Here is a 22,232-nt window from a genome sequence, read left to right as displayed (position 1 = left end):
GTGTTGCCACGGGAGACGTGGGTCCACACAGGATGCATACAGTACGAAACGAGAGTAGTAACGAGGCTTGTCATCACGGAGAAATGTCAAATATTCCGCCCGCTGCCGACTCCTCAGCGCAGCTCGCCGCTGTCGAGGCCCAGCCCACGCAGTCAAAAGTTCATAACAACAATAGAGGGCATTGTGGGTTTTCTCTAATCAGAAGGGCCTTCCAGTTAGAGAGGAGCACTTCTGAATTCTAACTATGCCAACAGAGATATGGAGTAGGATTAAACTCGGAGTGTGTGGACCTCCTCTATGCTGGGGTCAAACTGCAATTTTAAAACACTTTGAGCGCTCGCTTTTAGCCTGGGTGGAGGGCCTCGGTGGGGGCGGGCTTCGTCATTTTGGGAAAATGTCAGTCGGTCAAAGAAAGTGATTTTATTGGATCTGAGGCTGAACTCAGGGGGAACGAGCACACAGTTTCTCACATGTTATTCCCAAAAGTGAGAGCTGATTCAGTCATTATCTAAGAGGAGCAACTTTCTCCTAAACAGAACTCAAAAAGCGCTTTATGTCTCATTTTGACGACGATAAATCATCATATTCATCTTCAGACGTGAGTGCAAGCAAATAAAACCACCACAGCAGGCTGGACTCACAGCTGGAGTGATGCAACTTCTCCAGCGACTGCTCAGTCGGCAGAAACAGAATCGTAAATTCTTGGCAAAAACTTTTTTTATAAGCTATTTGAGTAGTAAGTGATCACATTTATGAAGTTTTCTCACTATTTTCTGACAGTTTATACAGCAAACGCTTAATCGGGAAACAGTCAGTCAATAAAAAGTCCTAAAAACTGGAAAAAAAAGGACTTTTAAAGTGTCCTGCAGCAAGACAGGAAATCCCCTCCTGTCCCCACGGTGTTGTTGTGCATCTGATGTTGACCTTTGACCTTTCTAATTCAGAGCAGGCAAATATAATCCCATTTTATGAGAGCTTTTTTATGAGGTAAAGGACCCCATCACTTTGTCAGACCCCCTCCTGTACACCTCATGACAAGCTCGCGCCTCCTCCCCAAAAAGCCGGCATTACCATCCTGAATCTGAGGAGGAGGAACATAATGATTCATATTCAGATCATTATTCTTAATACCTCTGAGTATTCTGGTAATATTTGATAATTGCAGTGGAGTGACCTTAGGACAAATGCCATTATGAGTTTAAAGGATGACGCCAAGTCTGAAAGATGTAATTCCCTCTGAATCCTCGGAAGGCCCCGTCGACGCTCCATATCATGTTTGAACTCAAGTTTTATTTATCCACCGCTATTTGATATCTTTAAGATACTGCAATACAAATAAATTATTCATGTCAATTAGCTTTTCATCTTCGAAGATGCGAACTTGTGTGATCCTTTTAACAACTATTTATTTCATGCTAAAACAGAGCTCTCCCTGGAAGCCCACTGCTATCGCCTGAGGACATGTCTTTTAAATAAAAGCATCAGAGCTTTGCATACCTATAATTTGCATATTAAAGGCACCGGGAGACAGATGATAGAAGAATTGGGTGAAGCAATCTAATCATCGCTCAACTCTGACTGGAATCCCAAAGTCTTTTTGGGTTCGGCCTTCAAAGACAGCAAAGGAAATGTCCGCAAATTAGCAGAAATCTTCTCAAGTTTGTTATTGTTGGGTTTTGCTGGAGCTCGGTCGGTTGTTCCTGGGAGCCGTCGGCGTCTGTTGGGCCGGGTTTTCCACATTACATTCCTACATTACAACTTTCCCGTCGTAGCTTTAGCTATCATTTCTATCAGCTATGATGGCTGAGATTTGGGAACAAATGGTGGATTAAAGCTGAAAATAACTTTGCTGTTCACCTTCGTTTCCTCTAACAAAGGAGACAGAGGAAGACAAAAGGAGAGCAGAGGTCTCAACCGACACCGACATGAGAAGGAAACTGACGTGTTGTCGTCGGAAAGACACAGGTGCAGTTAATAACGTTAACTATGGCACCAAAAAGGCCACACCAGTGAACAAAAAGAAACTGCAACTGGTAAATCCTTTAGATAATGGTAACTGGTAAAGCATTTTGAGTAAATCGGGAAAAAAAGCATTCTGGGAAACGTTGGAAGTTGGACTCATCCGAGGAGTGAATGCTATCATGTCATAATGGAATAACGTGTAAATCACTGTTGACAGATTGATGAGATCTCACAGTGTAAAGATTTTTCCTTCGAGATGAAATATAAACTGCGTTCGGTGTAACGGGTTAGGGCATATTTTTACGTGAGACAGAGGTGCTTTTACTGTTTCCTGAGGTTGTGGATGTTTGAAGGAATTTTAACAGGATTTGACTCCAACCCTGCAAACAAACACAAAGTGGAGCTGCGAGTGTGTACGTGTGTCCTCTCAGCCTGCATCACGCTGATCACCTCTGATATGCAGCTGCCCCGCGGCTACAAACGCCCTGTTTAGGCAGAGAGAAGAAGACACCAGCTAATATCATGGTCAGAGACTTCCAGCTCTGTGGTTCTGTGCTAAACCCACAACGCAGATTTAGGCGTATTTAGAATAAATCGATCCTGAACTGACGCAGACGTGAGGTGTGTTCTGTTTTGTAAATTTGTAAAAGGCAGGTGATGTGGAATTGGATGCAAGCAAGCTCTACATGCTGAAGCTGCAAGACAGGACCTCATAAATCTGCTGATATGATGAATCAGATGGAGGAAATTATAGATATTGATGGACTGAATGAGGAGTGAAGAAACGTGGCTGAAAGCTCTGGAAAACAAAGTGAGCGGACCTGGAGTCGAGCTCTAAATGTCAAGAGACTAAACTCCAAACTGGAAAGAAAGAAAGAACGAACCTTAAAAAAGGACAAAAGAAAGAAAGAAACTTAAATTAACCTGATAACCAAAAAGAGGCTAAATCAACTGCTGCTCTCACGAGAGACAAGAGAAAAGGACCTGATCAGATGAACTGAAACTTCTCGAGCCCTGTGAGGAAGCAGCTCTGAGAGTGGACGCGAAGTGCAGCGAAGTGCAGAGCAGTAAACTTCTCAGCCAGCGTCACTCTGACTTCCTCTGATTTGTTTGCCCCGTGGCTACCGGCGTCCTGCATCGGCCGAGACAGACAGGACGAGAGCCGCCCCGAGTCCGCTAATGGGTCACATCACACGCCGGTGTCACTCGCATGTCCACTCACTTCGGACCTGACCCACTTCACCCAGTCCAACCACTACTCCACCACCACCACCATCATCATCATCGTCATCATCCTCCCTGCCTCAGCCGATAGGCCCTGACACCCTGCAATCTGAGCCGGGCGGCTATTTAAAGCCTTCATACCCGATCAGAGGCAGCGGCCCGTTCAGCAACATCGTCACCGACAGCAGATTGATGCTCGGAGAGATCACGCAAATGAGGCGGCGGGCTGTTTATGAGGAACAGATCAGTGTAATGAAGGAAACTTCTCTGGCAAACTTGTGTTTTAGGCAAGATGGTCAGCAACGGGCATCAGCTGCGATTAACGTCTCTGTGTAACTGAGGATCAAGTGGAGAGGAATCATCAAGAAACCAAGGTGCCCGACACACAAAATATGCCTTTTGTTTGTTTGTACGGTTGTGAATGAACGAACATGATGGGCAGCTTTGAGAATAAATGTCAAGAAAGAGAAAGAAACCGCAGACGAGAGAGAAATGGAGCGAAGTCGTCCTCCGTCTCATTGTCGTGTCTCGTGCGACACGTTGGCCGGTCGTCCTGGCTGCGTGTCGCGAGCGGGGTCCGAGTGGCGTGCCGACTTCCTCAGCACACATGGCGGCGGGCTGCGCTGCCTCGCTGCCCACCCTCGCCCCTCGCCGCCGCCCCCCACAGATCCATGTGGAGCCTCTTTCCTGGATGGTTCCACCTCGCTTCGCCCAGGGGACAAATGTGAATCGTTACAGTCAGACCGGCTTTGTTACCAACACTACGGTCTCACTGCTAGCACGCCGGCTGGGCCCTGCTGATAGCTAGTGCCCCTGCCAAGGTGGGCCCGAACACACACACGCTAACACACACTTTCACACACTTTCACAGAGTGCCACAAACTCCTCCAAGCTGCCCGCGAGCACACAAGGACTGAATGGAGATGTGCAGCAGGAAGCCAAGTACATGTCGACCCTAACAAGAACAACGTGATGTCATGGTCAAATGTAATATTTCAATACTAATTTTAAATCATTTTGAACATGTGAGCCTGATTTCGGTTCTGATTTCACAAAAGCATGCAGGTATTGAAGCAGTTAATTCATTTGGCGCCAAACCTTCGGACGTTTTCAAGGTTTAAGGAACGACAGAACACATTTCAATTATCAGCTCAGGTCTAATAAGCTTTACAGGCACGGATGTAAAAGAACAAATACTGCCAAAGCAACTCAATACAAGGTAATTAATCTTTTAGAAAGAACATAACAATGTAATTGGTCCACAGAGATACGATCTGGACCAGGAGATGGAGATAAAACGGAGAATACAAGAGTTAAAGTGGTACAAACTGAAAACATCGAACTACAGAATTTGAAGTCAGACATCTTTTAAATGTGCAAGTTGACATTTTAATGAGCGAACTTGCCTTTTTTTTTTTGCATTTTGTAAGACGTCAATCGGCCTCATGGAGCGCTGAAACATCACAAATGCTGAAAGTTTGACTCACACACCTTCAGATGTTCAATGTAAGAGGTAAAAAACTGGAAAGATGAATCCAGGAAAAGGTAAACAGGCGGATTCATTCATTCAATATTTCTGGAGCTTTTCTGTGACCACGACTTCCTGTAAGTTGTTCAACTTGTTGTTTACCAATTACCTTCGAGGCTTTCTAGCAGCGAGGACTTCTCTCTGCATTCTTTACATTTATATTTCATGTACTTGTTACTTGGCAGATATAGTGTTTCTCCCTCAGTGAGCCAAATTTCACTTTTAGTTGAAAAAGGACGGAGAGGAAAATGTTTTCGAGCTCGGCATTTGAAAGGCTTCAGAAGGTGATTTGGATCTCGGGCGTCGGAGATCGGCGGTAATCAGAAGCGGGTTTTGCAAAGGAAAAAAAAAAACAGAAAACACCCACACAAGTTCACATTGCTCTCCCCTTCCCCCTGCCTTCCTGTGCAAATTTGGACATGATTACAAGTGAGAAAAGCCGAGGGGGGTCTGGCTTCACAGCGGAGATGGAAGACACCGCGAGTGTGTGTTTTTGTGCATGCATAGTTTTGCATGCGAGTGTGTGAGAGAGAGAAAAAGACCCCCACACATACATACACGTGCACTTCAGCCACACAGAACATACAGTCCCAGCAACATGAAATCCCAAGTAGATTTAATATGCACAGTTGCACAAATGGCATGACTCGGAAAGCTTCCATCGCTCTCCTTCTGAGGTGAAAAACCTCCTGTAAGTACTTTAACAATGGCATTTTGCTGGTTTAACATACCACTTCTGATTGAATAATACTTTCTCGTGAGTCTTTGATCTCAAGAAAAAAGCAAGGCCAACCTAAATTTTACACAGATTAAGGGTTGTTCAAAGCCGCAGAATGACGGCAGTTTCTGTTTTTTTTTTATCCCCCTTTTTCCCTCCAACTTTTAAGTCGCCTGAGAGGAGAATCATTACACTTCAGACGTACTGGCCCTCGCTGTAAAAGCCAATCATTAAATAAAAACTCAGGGAAGAAATACACCTAATTACGGGCGGACAAATGCACATAATTCTCCTGCCCCCCCCTCCCCCCTCCTGTAGAGCTCAGAAATGCTTGAAAAATGCACGTCGTCAACCGTTTGGGGGATTAAAACGCACAACAGCTCAAGCACTTTTCACTTTACGTGTCGAGGTTTCACCGGCTTGAAGAGGAGGGAAAGAAATGTCAAAAACTAATTCCACAGAGGACAGGAGTTGCAGTCGAGCGCGTGGAGGCGTTCGGAAAAGTGGCACAACCCGAGTCTTTGCAACACAGACGGTGAGACTCGCTGCAGTGTGGCATGGCCGACTCATCTCCTCATGCATTTATGAATCTACTACTGGCGTCTCATTATGGGTACATGCTGTCACAGGAAGCTACAAGAGAGTACGAAGAGAGGAGGGTCGACCGGCGAGCTTGTTTCCTCTCTGTGTCGATGGTGTGTTTACAATCTATCGACATACTTTTCATCCTGATTGTCCGTACTGTTATTTTACAATGTCGCACATCTACTGCTTGTCCGTCCGTCCGTCCTGGAAGAGGAGACCCTCCTCTGCTGCTCTTCCACAGGTTAGAGAACAACATCCTGTAATAAAACACTGAAAACATAAACCCCTGTTGACGTTGTCGGTGCCTAAACTCATATTTTCTTATGTAGAACAAGCTAATATTTAACAACGTCAGCCAAATAAAGCTTAACGTTTGCATTAATTGCATTTCGCTTCTTCTCATCTTGAATATAAAATCGCAGTGAAAGTTAACCTATTTGCTTTTATACGTTTGTGAAAGCAAAGGAAGTGACGCACCTTTCACCTGGGGGACACGAGGTCTGTAGTGGGACACTTATGGAGAACCGGAGAACCTGGGCGGGAGTTGTAGCGCTCAACACCTGCCCTTAACTCACCTGTGTGATTCTCGTATTAAATGGTCAAACAAATCCATGGCAACTGTTCCTGAATTCTTTATAAAGAATTTAAAAAAACACCATCTGAATATCACATTACTGATTTCACTCGTGCACCATTAACCGCTGAACCCCTAAAAGTTCCCATAACCCATCACTCCTGTCCCACATGTTCATTTTCTTAAGATATTAGGCAATTTAATTACAGTTAAGAGCATTAAGGAGCAATTTTAAGTATAATTTGCAGTTCATGAACTGTTTTTGAAAATTACTCTTAATATAATTAACTTCTGTCATTAGGCCTAATCCCTGCAGGCTACAGAGGCAATGCTTCCTTTAAGAAATTACATACATGTAACGCTACATTCATTCCTTTTCAACAGGAAGGTTGGACTGCAAAGGTTCGCCTCCTCAGTGGAGTAATTATCTATTTCCAGTGAGAGAGTACAAAACAGTGCTAAGTCCATTAACGGCTGGGAGTCTCTCTAGCATGAATAATCATAAAACCAACCAAAAAAAGTAATTGGCCTGTTCAGAAGACAAAAACACACAGAGACAAAGGACACATTTGAAGTTCATTTACTTGAGAATTTGGGGAAAAATGCCAAAAAAAAAAGGAGGGCAAAGGGCAAGAAATCATGGATTTTTTATGACCACATTAACCCTGCATTGAATTGCACTGTCTGTTCATTCTCTGGTGAAGTATACCGCTTAATTAGATCAGATATTTCCTTGTCGAAAATAGTGGGGGCCAACGTCTAATTAAATCAAGAGGACAGTGGCGTATTAGGGATGGGAACGCCCAGGCAGCCATCCACCATCGGCCATGATGCCTTCATAAAAAATGCATGCAGCTCCCCGAGAAGAAAGCTCTAATTTACAAAAAGAAAAAAAAAAAAAAAGCAGAGGAAGAGGATGGAAATTCATTCAGGGCTGAGGGTCTCGGCGGGGTGAACCTCGCACCTTGACGGGTAAGTGATGGTTTGCTTAACGTCTCCTCTGATGAGGTTAAGGACGTGTCACTTTGTCTTTGGCCGAGCTTTAATCAGGCTCCAGCCGGCCCTCTGGCACGAGCCGAGGCTTCGCCGGCGCGTAACTGACCGGTGATTTAGAATGATATGATTACACCTACACCGGCATGCTGCGCTGCGGTGTGAATTAGCCCCCCCACCCTCTAGAAAATGTGTAATGAGCGATGTTCCCTGCACCCAGCTGGGGCCCCGCGGACTCAGCCATGAGCCGGCATCCTAATCAGCCGTCAGCCAAAAAAGCCGCTGTTGCCGGCGCATTAGAATCTGTGTTTGTGCATATCAAAAGATTTCCACAAACACATTGGCAAAACACATAATCACTTACCCCTCAGAGAGAGAAGGGGGAGGCTGGATGAACGACGGACAGCCTGACAGAGATCATTTCCTTTGAGTGTTGAAGGAAATCGCTGTCGTCACGTGACGAGCTTGCAACTAGCATCGGCCGTGTGTTTAATTGAAGGGCTCGGCGCTTCTCTGCGAGCCGAGCGGGACGACAGTCAGACGTAACGCGCAGGAAGCACAGAAATGATCAAAATAAAAGACGAGGTTTCGGCTCCGAGCTGAGCTGAGAAAACACGCAAAAATGACCACTGAGCTCATCAAGTTCTGCAGTTTCAAAAAACACTCGTCAATACAGATGCAGTGCTTTAATGTTTTAAATGTTGCTGTTCCTTCATCTCAGTTTTAAGGTTGTAATATTACAGTTGTTGTTTTGATCAAGCTGTTTCCACACAGAGATAGATTTCCTCAGCACAGATGATCAGAGCGAAGGAGGAATCTGCAGAAATGTTTTGGGTCTGAAACGTGTTGAATGAAGAAGTCCGAGTGTTCAGCTGCTGAAGAAGCAGGTTTCAACAAAAATCACTTCCTGGTCTTCAACACACCCTCAAGACAGACCTTTACTTTGTATTTTATCTTCATTACACCCTTAAAACAACTGGGATCATGGACTTTAATCTGGATGACCTTCATCATGACACTTTGATGAGAATACACAAACTGTTCTCCGAGAAAGTGCTAACATCTTCTTGTCAGTGATGCCGTGTTCTTTATACTCACAGCTGTTGAGGTTTCTACTGGATTCAGCCTCCGGGATGCCGGTGGATGTCTCTCCCAGAGATCATGTTGACAGACCGGACAAGAGTCCATTGAAAAAAAACTTTATTTAAATGATCAAAATACTACCAACAGCCAACAGGGGGCTCATCAACAGGAAGTGTGTGATTAATGAGATTCTTTTTCTGCTCAATTTATACGAAAACTGAATCAAACTTTCTTACATTAAAAGCTCAAATGCATTCTTGAATGAACTCCTATCTTTGCTTTGGTTCGTTGTTTTGTTACTTTACTTTGGGCCCATTTAAAATGAGCCCATAAACGTTTCCTGAAGTAGCCGTTTCTCTCTTTGAGTCTGGTCTACCATCGCCATACCATGACTCCGCTGTGCCAAACGTGGTGTTTCGGTGGGAGCGTGAGCATAAAACCATAAATGCAAATTAATAAAATTCCACGCGGGGGTCTTTGCAGAGCTGTCCAACATCGCCACGGTGCACCAAACCCCCTCAGATGGTGAGAGCATTGTTGTCTTTGTGACGCTCTGCAGCTGCTGCATTCACTGGAAGAAGCAGCGATGGCACTCAGACTCACACTGTCACCTCCAGTTCACATGCCAGTCTGTACAAAACACACTGCGAAGGTCAGAAACATATAGATTTACGTTTAAACGTGGACTATGTCCCCGTCGGGTTCACGTGATGATCCGGATGGAGACGTTTCTTTAAGATTCTTCACTTAAATGCACAGTGCAGCTTGCAGAGAGCATTCTGGGAAATGTAGGAAGTCACTCAATCAAGAGGAGAACATCATTACATGATTTCATTTCAAAGTAACTCCTGAAAAAGAGCATTTGAGGATGAAATTGTGCTTCAAAACTCATCTTAATAATTCTCTTTTATACAATGACCTTTGACCTTCTTTGTATGATTCCCGCCTCGCTTTAACTTTCCTACCTGCGGCTAATTGCTTTTCCGTTCACGCTTTGTGAGGCACTTTGGATGTGTTTGAGAAAATGGCACACAAATAAAGACCGAGGCTCTTCTTTCAAGGGATGGGCAGCTCATTTTAGAGGAAAACGCAGATATTCTCGTGTGCCTGGAATATTTATGCATAATAATGCAAAGCAATAAGTGCCAGGCAGGGAAAAAAAAGAGGACGCAGAGTCCAAAAGTAATGCAGTAACATCCCCACATTAGGCGAGGATGGGCTTCTTTTATCGTCATCTTCTTCTTCTTCTTCCTCTCCTTTTTCTCCTCCTCTGTAGCACCGCTGGCACCGGGCTGCACCACCTGCTCTGGGGCTCTTTTCGCTCCGGCCAGAATGAACAGCTGGCTTCTCTTCTGACGCTCTGATTGGCTAATCCCTGCTGGTCACTTGCGCTTTTTCCTCCCTGCATGTCATTGAACTTTCTCTCGCCGAATGCCAGGTCCGAGGAGTGCTCTCTCTCCCTCTCTCGTCTCTGCCCAGGCCTGTCCTTCATGTGCCCTGCGAATGGTCCGGGTGGCATATGGGGATATGTAAATAATTTAATGAGGTCAAAAGTGTGAGAGTCTCCTCTACTTTCCCCTCATCCAAACCCTCCTTCCATGGCATCAATGGATAATACAAGAAGGTTCATGCTCGCGATATATGGGTCCAGTATGGACCTTTATGGCCCAGTGTCATCCACCTCTGATGTGACAGAATCTGATGGGACAAAACTGTCCTCACATGACGTAACTGTGAAGTCTCCGAGCAGCAGCATTTAAAGGAATAGTTCATCATCGACTGGAGCCAGGCTGTGATTAGCTTAGCTTAGCGCAAAGACTGGAAACAGGGGGAAACGGCTAGCCTGGGTGTAGTGACCGTGTGCAGCATCAATGTCACAGTGAGGTTGCCAGGTTTGGTAGCAAAGATTCAGCAAGGTTAGGAGGTGGGGACAGCTCTGCGGTCGTCACGTGACCTGAACTTAGGTCACATGTTAGCAGGTGGTCTTATAAGTTTCCATGACAACGGAGCAAACTCCATCTGTTGAGGAAGAAATTGTTTTTTTTGTTTTTTTTTTGTTGAAACGACGGCGAGCACCCTGGACAGCTCCAGGATCAGCACACCGGACAGCACTTATGGATATATGTAAATATGTTTCAACAAATAGCGAAGAGCTCTTAATGACCAATCTGTGATGGAGACGAAAGGGACGAGAACTTTTAGATTGATGATGATTTGATGTGTGATGAGTCCTTTTACCTTCATACCTGCAGGCTTTAGCTGCCCAGCAGTGTTCCACTGGTTCATCTCTTCGTCAGAGGTAAAACTCACTTTTTTTTTTGGTTTGTTTTGTATTTCAGGGACTGATCTGTTCTCCAGTGCAGCGCCGACTGACTTCAACATGGAAAAAATACACTTCAAATCCTCAGTTGCAACCAAACCTCAGACCTAATTTCGTTCACTGGCCTCCGACGTGTTCTGTCATGCTCTATCGCTCTTATTTTGTGCATTAAAGCGTGATCTTTTTTTCCCCTTACGTCTTCATTCTGCCGCTGATGTTCCATGCTCTGCCTCCCTTTTTCCATATTGTAACTCTCCCGTTTCTTAAAGCACATTCACGCGCTGGTTTTGCATTTTTAAAGCGCTGGATAAATAAAGTTGACTTGACGAACGAGAGCCACACTGAAAGATGAGAGCTGCAGGTAAAGGAGTACGACTGAAGAAGAAGATGAATAAAACAAGACAGAGGAGCGTTTTCAATGCAAACCAGTCGATTTTACTACTAAGTGTATCTGTGGAGGCAGCAGAGTAGCCTGAGGCAAAATGTACACTTAGCTTTGGTCTATACAAGGCCCAGCAGTGAATCATTAGAGCTCAGCTGTCCAAAATACACCACCAATCTGGCCCAGGCATATGGCTGCATGACACTCGTATGAATTACTACTACACGCTCGTGTTGTTGTTTTTTCCTCCCTTTTAAATGTTCTGTGAGCCGGGAAACACTCGCAACACCGTTTTACATCAGAGCGCATCAGAATCACGGCACTGACGCTCCGAGAACAGAGACGAAACAGGTCTGATCAGGTTCAAACATTTTACACATCATTCGGATCACATGTCTGATGTATTTTAACATCTTAATTTCTATTTTCTTTTCATAAAATTGTACAAATGTGTCAAATAACGTATTTGTTCTCAACGTCTAGATCCTGGGATTAAATGCTGCAAATTATTCATTGAGTTTGGTTCGAATGAGGACTAGAAAGTTCAAAAACTGAGACGAGAATCAGTTTTCAGTATCTGATAGTTGCTTAAGTTAATTTGTGTCTGCATGCATTTTAAAATTAAACTTCAGTCAGAACATATTTATGTAGAAAATTAAAGTATTAAATACAGGAAAAAAAATCAATTCAGGGCACCGCCAAGCGGCCTGATTGCAATTAAAAGCCGTCCTCCTTTGAGCCCGGGCTAATAGTCTGAGACAGTATTGATCCGTGAATGTAAGACTAGATTGGATCAACATCAGTATCAGCCAATATTCACAGAGTGACAACTGGAATTCATACAGACAACAGAGAAGAACAAAAGGACGGCGGGAGAGTTATTCGCGGTCTTATCCCGAGCTGAGGAGCTTAATGAGTCGGCCCTCGTGGTAAAAAATATTTAGTTAGTCCTTGTCTTCCAGCCCCCCCCTCCCCCCCCTTTACTTTTCCTGTTTCCTAATTCAGCATTTCCCTCTCTGCCTCCATCTCCTCCAGGGTTGCAGGAATATTTCATCACATCCCGACCTTTGACCTTCCTATTAGTTGCTTGTGAAGTCGGAGGCCGGTGAACTCAAGCTTTTATGCAAGTCTAATAGATGTAAAATGTAAAAGCAGAGGAAGGGTGAACATTCCTCTCTCCATGATAGCGATATCCTCCGGAGGATTCCCTCCTCGCTCGCCTTGACGTGCGCGCTCATTTTTCCGCATGCGTAATTGTTGAGACGGTTCACAGCACATTATCAAATTCATCAGCTAATCATTTAAGACCCCCTCTTTTATCTGCGAGATGGTCTGCGAATGATCTGATTGCGCGCCGATCGATAGGAAAATCGGAATATGCAAAGCGCGTTCTGATGTTTGGCATCGCTCAACCTTTAGCGCTTTCATCTCGGCCTTTTGATGTTGCTTTTAATCTGCATAACGCAGCGCGAGTGGCTAATGGAGTCGAGCGTCTCCTTCACTGGAGAGGACTCCGCTGCTGGAGTCCACCTGTCAGGCCTCGGTGAAGTTTCACAACGAGATTTGGAAAAGGAGACCGGAGGAACGAATAGATCCCGTTTGATTCAGCGAGCAAAAGTCTATTCTTAAGAGCTGCAACTAGCATTTCATTATTCATTTTGTCTATAAAATAGAGAAGAGTCCAAGGTGATGCATTCAGATGTCTTGTTTTGTCTGACCAACAGTCCAAAACCCAAAGATCTTCAGTTTAAAATGATATAAAACAAAGAAAAGCTAATATATCAGTCGACTAATTCCCACTCAGGAAACAATGTTGTCGCACTGTAAGAAGTATTTCAGGGCACAACTGGTGCATTTGTTGGGGACTATTTTCAGTGGCGGATTAACACGTCTGGTGCTCTGGTCAGTATTGATGGTGTTTGTGGGACTGACTTGTTGATAGGATCACATGTAACATAGAATCCGTCTGGCCTTATTCCTTAAATACTTGACGTTATTGTGGTTAAACAGTGGAAAGATGTGGAATACATGTTTGGTTTTACTTTATCGTCTAAATGAGACGATAATAAGCAGCAGGGCCGGGGTCAACTCACTCTGATCCATTGGAAAACGTGAATTCAAACTGTATGTAATTAACATAATAATGAGAAGCAGTGGTTTCTGTACAAACTGGATACGAGAAGAGAGAGAGTTCCAGTTTTTTCTCTCTTTGGAGAGGATTGCGAGTGACTTGAGCCCGACGCTGCCAAGCAAACCTCACAGTTTGTTCTCTGTGAATAAACATGAAGCGCCGAGGGTTTGGTACTCTGTAATTTGGCTACTTTTATTCGAGCAGGGTCATTTTCAAGAGAAATTACAAATTAAGAATTCAATAATACTTTTACAAAGACATTTCAGGAAAGATTCTTCTTCAGTCATGATATCATACATAGTATTTAACAGTCCCTCTTCATTTTTTTTTAGCTTAAAAAAAGAAACAAAGATGAAGAAAGTGGAATTTTTCAGTTGAAAATACAGTGTTTTCACAATTGTATAAAAGTTCCCAAATTTGGAATTTTCCAGTAACTGGAAAATAAAAGGAAATAAAATAAAATAAGATTAAACTTCGCATTTCACAATGTTTCAAAACACAATAAATGCTCTCTTTACGTAAAATTTGCCCCTATGATCGACACCATGTTCCTTTTTACTAAAATATATCTATATATTGAAGAACTATAGTACTGTACACAACAGTATGAAATAAATAAAATTAGGAAATATAAAATGGGCCACATAAATAATGTTTTTTTTTTTTTTTTTCAACCTACAAATAAAATGAATGCAATTTGTTGTTTCCAAAAAAAAAAAAAAAAAAAAAAAAAAATGGTTTGGTGTAATACTGACAAAGTTAAAAGAAAAGAAAACATTGCACAACATAATGTAAACTAAGGAACTGCTGCCTATAAGTCTTAATACTGACACGGATGCTTCAAAGAACAACGGTGAACCATTTCATAATACTGAAGCTGGTGAAAAAAATTAACCTTCCTTTTACACAATACGAGGGTGGCACTTGCAGAAAACACACAGGTTAAAAGGTTTGCATATAAGGCTTCTTTTTTCTTATCAAAAACACCTTACAAAGGCTTCCTCCTTCTTTTTTTTCCCCCCCATACCATCTGTCCATAAACTGTATTTCCCCTTAAAACGAAGGTCTCTTTAAAACTTCATCCTCTTAAAAAAATCCTCAAAGCTCCTTCATACAGTCTTTTGTTTAAATTCCTTAATTTGAAGTTGATTCAAGAGGCCTAAAATAGTGTGGCTGGAGATGTTAGTAGCCGGGCAACATGGCAAAACTAAAGACGACACCGTAGGTAGGTAGGTGACAACAAAGGTAATACTGAAGGACTGTAGTGCAGACACTACTGCTCTTTTTCCAACACTGTATAAATATATACATAGGCAATACTTTTTATTATTTTTGTTCATGATTATAGAAGCGGAGTGCAATTTGTACAAGTCACTAGTTGTGCTATAAATACTATGGAACACAGGGGGTTTATTTGAGGAGGTTAGCACCACACATATTTTTAGGCCTTAGTACTGTACATTTTTTGAAATGTATTCATTTATTCATTGTTCGGTTTGCATAATGCAGCTTATTTCACAAACCCATGCCTCCCTTCCCTCAACGCCTCCTCCAGATTGATTTTTGAGTCCATGTCTTGTTCGGCAGACATCTCCCCCCCCCCCACCCCCCCACCCCCCTTCGAGGAGTCTGTCAAAGAAAGCTTCCCGGAAGCTTCAGGCACGTGCACGTACGGCTTAAAACACGGTGTTTTAAACCGAGCAGGTAAGAATACTGAACCGAAAGAGAGAAACTTAAAACTCTTTAAGATGGGAAGCTTTTGAAACGTCGCCGCCGGTTACATGCCATCCTCCATCGTGTCCTCGTGATCCGATTTGGTTTCCGTTTTGCCGTCCAGCGAGCTATCGTCCATCGAATGCTCTCCGTTCTCCTCCTCGTCCCTCAACGTGTCCGGGTCCGTGTCCATGCTCTTGCTTTCCTCCTCCTCCTCCTCAAACTCGTCGTCCCTCCGTCCCATCTTCGCGTACGTTCCGTCCACTTCCTTCCGTCCCTCTCTGATCCCTCCGTTCACGGCGTCGTGCCTCAGGATGGCCTCGCGCTCCGCCAGCTCCGGGTAACCCTGAGGAGTCATGCCCTGCAAGTACGCCCGGCTCATCAGCAGCTCCGTGGGCTCCATGTGGCCCTTCTCGCGGGCCTCCCTCTCGGCCGCCTCCCGCTCCTCGGCCTCCCGCTTGCAGTAGGAGTAGCGGTGGTTCATGTGCTGCGAGTAGGAGCCCGAGTGGGAGAACCTCTTCCCGCACTTGTCGCACTGGTAAGGCTTCTCCCCCGAGTGCAGTCTGGAGTGCTCGATGAGATGGTGTTTGTGTTTGAAGGCCTTCTTGCAGATCTGGCACTGGTGCGGCCTCTTGCCTGCGGAGACACAAAACAGAGAAGGGGGACGTGAGTCGGCTGCCTCGCTCGTCCTGCTGCTACAACAAATCACACACAAGTCAGAAGAAAGCAAAACGTTGAGGAAAAACTCTGATGAATTGGATGGCATGGAGCAAAATGACATCACGGAGCATTAAATCCAACTTTGACATACGACTTAGGGCTATTTGTTTATTCAAATTGCGAGCACGATGAGAAAGTGCGCTCGCATTCATGGGCCTACATTATGGAAATTCCCTCCCGTGGTTAAAGCATGGAGAAACTCAACCACAACTACTTATTTTAGACCTGCGTGCCACGCTGATGAATGCAACATAAATAAACGACTGCAAAGCAAACAAACAAAGAAGGCGCGACAAAGGAGTAAACAAAGCCGAGATGGGCCGGCTCCGAGGGGAGGGTGACTCTGCTTATCTCCCGACACAATTCAAGTTCATGGTGACGCCTGGCCCTCCGTTAGGTTTTGGGCTGGGGCTCCTCCGTCGACCAAATGTGACGGGACGCTTCGGATGCCAAGGCAGAAATGAGAAACCCGAGCTGGCCACAAGGGCAGGGTGAGATAGTTTTATGACACGGGGCCATAAACTGTCTGGCTAAATAAATGTCCTCCGGCTTGTTTTGTGGCCACACGGCTGCAGTTACTTACTTAGAGTTTATTCCAAAACACTTCAAACTTCTTCCCTCTGGATTCCTTCTAAGACCTAAAGTTACCTGCAGCTTTTTAAAAGCTGCTAATAACTTTCCAAACATCTCATTTTGGCCCGAAACGCTTCTTTTTCTCTCGTTCACTGCTGCTCAGCACGTGTGGAAATATGGCTGCCTGCCTCGCACAAATCACATGACTCCCTTCTGACACTCCAGTCCACCAGCCAACGGGGCTTTCAAGCTGCACTTCTGTCCCACATCTGGCCAGTTCTACCGCACTTCACTGCACTTCTGAGCCTCACGACACTGTTAAAAACAACACATAGCGACGCGAACATGAAAGCGCCTCGTCCTGAGCGAGCAGCAGGGGCGTTCTGGAGATAACGCACCCTTTTTTAAAGAGTTCACTGTTCCGACGGTGCACCCTCCCTCCCTTTTATGTCCGACCAGATAACATGAAGGCTGCATAAAGCACTGAGCGCTCTGCTACAGATAGCGGATAAAATAAATGATGCAACCTAGTGAAAGAGGATCTCTGTATAATAACTATAATGAAAGACTTGTTATCAGGGCTCTGAAGCTTCTGAGCACTACTCCGCTGATGTGATCTATCACCAATAATGGGGCCGATAAAGGCATTAGGGCCTTTCGCTGGCTTTATACATCTAGGTGAATTGATGTGTGTCTTTTGAGATAGCAAAATGGTTAATACAGCAGGATGCGATTGGAAAATAAAGAGCACAATCGCTTGAGAAGATAGCTGGAGTCTCCCTTTGCTCGCCTACCTGCATTAATTACAGATTACACTTTTCACACCTCTTAATATTACGGGAGAGAACACACAAAGCTTTAAACGCGTCGCACGCAAGCAAAAGTCAAACTTTTCTACTCGTTCGCTGGCATCCTGTCAATGAAGAAGCACGTTAGGTGTTGGTTTACAGAAACAACTGAAGGGTCAAACAGAGAAAGAAAGAAGAAGAAAAAAGGGGGTAACATAAAATATATACTTCATACTGATAGGATTTGGAAACACAAACATTTAAAACATAAAAAAGCATGGGGTTTAAAATAAGGGTCTAGAACAGTATATACCTGTGTGTTCATATTTGTGTCTTAGAAGGGAACTGCTCTTCTGGAATGTTTTGTCGCACAAGTCACACGCGTACATACCACTTTCGGTCTTCTTAATCTTCTTCCGCGACAGACAGGAGTCGGGGTCTGTCATGTCGTCCAGCCCTGACATGTAATCTGGTGTACCGTCGAGCAGGTCCCCCTTAAAACACAGAAAACAAAAAAAGAGAGAGAGAAAGAGAGAGAGAAAAATCACAATGAATTTGGAGGCAGGATATTTACTGATTGTTTGGAATAATCTGAGAATAAAGAGCTGACACTGTTTGACTGTTTGTGCTGAATTAAAAACAGATGAATCGCTTCTATGTGTTGCATTAACTGAAGCTAGTGACGTTATTCTAGACGTCTTCGTTTTGGTAGATTTTGTCTTTATAATCTGTTGATTTCTATACACAGACTCAAGACGTTTGACACTTATGTCAGAACAGTGCGATTACATGATGCGTTAGTGTGCAAATATTGTTTTTTCTATTTAAATAAAAGCAACTTAATGTCAAAAGAAATCACGAGATAAAGCGCAAAGTGCACCTCCCAAACAATCACACTGCTGCATGTTCTCATGCATGTTTAATTAGCAGCACACACCAGCGTTGATCTCTTATAAAACTTCCAGCTCCGGAGTAATATCACCCATCTATAACTGACACGCTCCCCATTATGAAACGCGGCCATAATGGTGTGTATTCAGTGTGGTCTAATTCTGCACATTCCTTTAAATTCCTCTTTTATGATGAAGATTAGTCTTAAACGTGAATTGATGGAGAACAATATTACAACATTAAGGAGGCGCAGTGAGCCATTCTTGAAATTGCAAACTCATATAATGATTAAAATCAGAAGGTGCACCTTAACGGCCGATATTGAGCCACCAAAGCTTCCTTTAATGAATATGTGTGTGATAATGTGGCGACAGCTCTGCACTGTGTTTTAAGAAGGGACCACTATCACTCTGCAATCAATTTGAACTAAACGCCTGTAGCTGTATTTTTAAAATCTAATTTAATAACTTAGAATAGGAAACATTATTAATACTTTTTTTCATCAAAATGGTTCCCTCTATGTTAAACAGCCTTCAGCATTCAGTGGTAATGAACATGGAGACTGTGCATTATTAATCCACATGTAGAAGCTCATTTTGGCTGTGGCGCTCTTTAAAATGCAGCAAAGTTGCGATTGGAAATTTCAGAGAAGTGCACGGCTCCGGGGCTCACCTTTGTCATTTTTACAAAGGCCTTTCACCCATATTTAATAACAAAATATCTTGAGTTCAGGCCAGCGCTGGAAGCCGACTGGAGTCACGAGCGTTAATGTATTCCACACGCAGCAGAGGGTAAAATTTAAAGTGGAGAGTGGTAACAATTACAGCTTCACTGAGAGGACATTTTAGGGCCGATATCGTTCCTGTTATTTATCTGAACCTGATGCTGTTGGACCTTTTCGAGGGGACAAATCAAAAAAAGAAACTACAGATATTCAGGGTTCAAGTTTAGTGTGGAAACTAAATCTAAAAGTCAAACTCCAGGGTTGGAGGCTCATTATGGGAGGAGGCAGGTGGCTTTAAAGTTTCACAATCTGACAGCTGTAAAAAAGACAAAAACAAATAGGAACACATCTAATGATTATTTTCATCCTCCATTAAACTGTAGATCATCTTAACAGAAAAAAGCTTCCAGTCCAATGTTGCATCTACAAACTGCAGTGATTTGATTGTTCATCAACTTTTAGCACAAAAGAAAACAAACAAAAGTACAACTAATGGCCTCATCGCCTCCTTTATTGACTGCTATTAGTTGAATTATCATTACTAATACATCTGTCTGGCTCTGTATACATCTGAACCTTTCCTCCAGGACTCCCCTCACTCTACGCCTCTCTCTTTTCTACGCCGGGGTGGTGTCACAGCTGTTTATCTCCACCGCCTTCGCCCGTTCAGTCTACGTCAGGTGAGCGTTTGTCTCTCCTGAGCCTGAAGTCCTTTTTAATTAGTACAGAAATTAGTTCAGATCATTTTAGGGAATCTGAGCGAGCCTTGGGCTTTTACAAAACCACAGGTGGCTTATTTACCTGGAAACCTGGTTTCCGCTGGTACTTTCTCCTCTGCTGCATCTCGGCAAAGGTAGCTGCCCCTGCTGCGTAAGTGTAGGCCATGTGTGGTAGGAAGCCCATTTGATCCATGCCCGGATAGGGCCTAAGACCTGGTATGCTGGCCTGCATCGGGGGCATGAATGTGGCAGGTGGAAAAGCGCTCTGAGGTGGAAGTGAGGTGTACAGGGGTTTGGCAGCAAATGGGTTAATGCCAAAGATGGGGCTAGTGCTTTTTTCAAGGTTTCCGTTGTTGGTGGAGCCTGAGAAATCCTTCTTGAGATAGGCCAAGTTCAAAGGCTCTTCGAAGTGCTCTCGTGGAGAGGGGACGCTGTTATGGTCAATGGTAATGCTGTTGACTTTAGGTCTGCTTTTGACAGTCAGTGCATGCTTGGGTTCCTTCATTAGTCTCGGCAGAGAGAGGTCCAGCGGCTCGGCCTGCAGGTCTTCTGAAGTCAAGCTGTTTGGAGTGTAGGAGCTGCTGTGAGAGTTTTTGGAGGATGTGGAGGACAGATTTAGCGGGGAGGGGGTGTTGCTGCGGGAGTGGTCCAACTTTTCACCTGTGGGTTTGGCGCTGCCGCTGAACTGGTGGTTTTTCAAATGTCTGAGCGGGTTGTCACAGTTGTTCACGTTGTTATGGAGCTCGGCTATGGAGGGGGACGTGATGCGGTCGGTGGGTTTCATGAGAGACACAGGTGACCTAGCTGCCATAGAGTCTTTTGGTGGAGTGTGGTGGTTATTTGTTCCGACAACCATGTCCATGTTGTTCCTGTGCTCTAGCGGTGGGGTTCGGACCGCGCCGTACTGGTACATCTTCCGCTGCTCGAACCACTCCTTGACAAATTCCTGAGGAAGGCCGACCGCTATGGAAATCTTGAGCAGCTCCTCCGAGTTGGGCTCCATGTTCATGGCGAAATACGCCTTCAGCACGGACATGTGGTCCCTGTAAGGGTTAAGGGGCCCAGTGAGCACCTTCTCAGACAACATGGAGGAGGATAAGTGGGTGTTCTTCTCCATGAATATCCCTGGTTTGTTGGGCATCAAATTCTCACTGGGCTGCAGCACGGCTTTGATCTCCTCGTTCATTTTGCACAGGTAGCGTTCGTGCTGATGCAAAGGTATTGGCCCGGGGAAGGTCTCTTTGCAATATTGGCAAGCATAAGGTGTAAACATGTTATTTTCCTGCACCTTCTCATCCACACCTCCTTCAAGCATGTGGTTGGATTTCTCTCGTTTGATATTGCTAATCTGTCTCTTTGAGTCTGTTGTCAAGCTCTGGAGGCAGGCTTTGGCTTCGTTCACTTTTTCTAACGTGTAGTCGATGATGCTTTTGGTGGCGCCGTTGTGATTGACAAGTGGAAGACCGATCTGATGCCCCGCTTGTGCCAGCACCTGTTTCTGCTCTTCGACCTGGGACCCCAGCTCCTTCATGTAGGCCTTGAGCTTGGAGAGCTCCTCCGGCTTGCAGTCCATTTTCTGCCTGCACACAGTGTTGTCCACGATCTGGAGAACCTTCTGCACCTCGCTCAGGTTGTTCCCCAGCGGCCCCGGGTAGCACAGGAGCTGCGACTCCAGCCCGGCCATCCCCAGGTGCTGCAAGGGGCTCTGGGCTGTAGAGTTATGGTGGACTCCCAGTGGGCTGTTCCCTCCCATGCCGCCATTCATGAACGGTCCAGGAGCGCCGAATCCATGAGACGCCATCATCAGCTTGTAGTCGTTGAAGTCGAGCGGCTCCGTCTTGATGTTCAGGTGGTTGTTGTGTTCGGCGAGGCCGAGCGGCTTGCCGTTCTCCAGCTTCTGCCGCAGCTGGGTGATGGCGGAGTTGGTGGGCGAGGAGGAGGCAGAGGTGGGGGAGGAGCCCGTCTTCATGCTGCTGCGCATCCTGCCGTTGACGGCGATCAGGCCGATGCACTTTTTGCTGCTTATGTGGGAACTGTAGGAGCCAGAGTGGGAGAAGCGCTTCTTGCAGTTGGGGCACTCATACGGTTTTTCACCTGAAACAAAAAATATATCATCAAATTAGAGGCTTGTTTATTTGCTTATTTAGAGGATAAAATGTGCAAAAGATTATTTGCATTGCACGTTTCACATGAAGGCTTCACAGAAGGTAAACAAAGGTATTAAAAAACACAATAAAAGTAAAACAAAATAAAATAATATTCAAGGAATGCAGTGCCGTAATAAAAAGTTTGGTAGAGAAAAATAAGCAATCAAAGATGCAGGAAAATACGTGCAGAAATACAATTTAAGCAACTTATGTAATTAAAACATCTCCAGTAGGTGAAGTATCGCATGTTCCTGGAGTTGTTTTATGTCATTACGTACAACAACGTCATTTCAACAGCAGATGAAGATTAGCCTTTTGAGCTAGCTCTGCCTCATTTAGTTTTTCTGTTGATCAACGGACATTGTCCCTGACAAATAAACTAATAAATGAAATTTGCTGATACGCTTCACACAGATACGCATTTCTAGACAAATATTGTACTTGGCAACTGGACTGA

The 22,232-nt window shown here is 44.5% G+C and overlaps 1 protein-coding gene across 1 annotated transcript in view; it reads right to left on the bottom strand.

Annotated features, from left to right (window-relative positions):
* Positions 1-15,227: 15,227 nt before the first annotated feature.
* The window catches only part of zeb2b (zinc finger E-box binding homeobox 2b), an 80,854-nt gene continuing 73,849 nt past the window's right edge, over positions 15,228-22,232 (bottom strand). Inside the window, exons 9-11 of the mRNA XM_070930513.1 lie at positions 19,711-21,722; positions 17,608-17,788; positions 15,228-15,849 (exon numbers count right to left, since the gene is read on the bottom strand). Of these exons, the coding sequence (XP_070786614.1) occupies positions 15,278-15,849; positions 17,608-17,788; positions 19,711-21,722 (2,765 nt within the window). The 3' untranslated portion in view covers positions 15,228-15,277. The remainder of the gene's footprint in view (positions 15,850-17,607; positions 17,789-19,710; positions 21,723-22,232) is intronic.

This window comes from Enoplosus armatus, chromosome 24 (genome assembly GCF_043641665.1).
Source record: "Enoplosus armatus isolate fEnoArm2 chromosome 24, fEnoArm2.hap1, whole genome shotgun sequence".
Classification (NCBI taxonomy): Eukaryota; Metazoa; Chordata; class Actinopteri; order Centrarchiformes; family Enoplosidae; genus Enoplosus; species Enoplosus armatus.
This window is presented reverse-complemented; position numbering and strand designations above follow the sequence as displayed.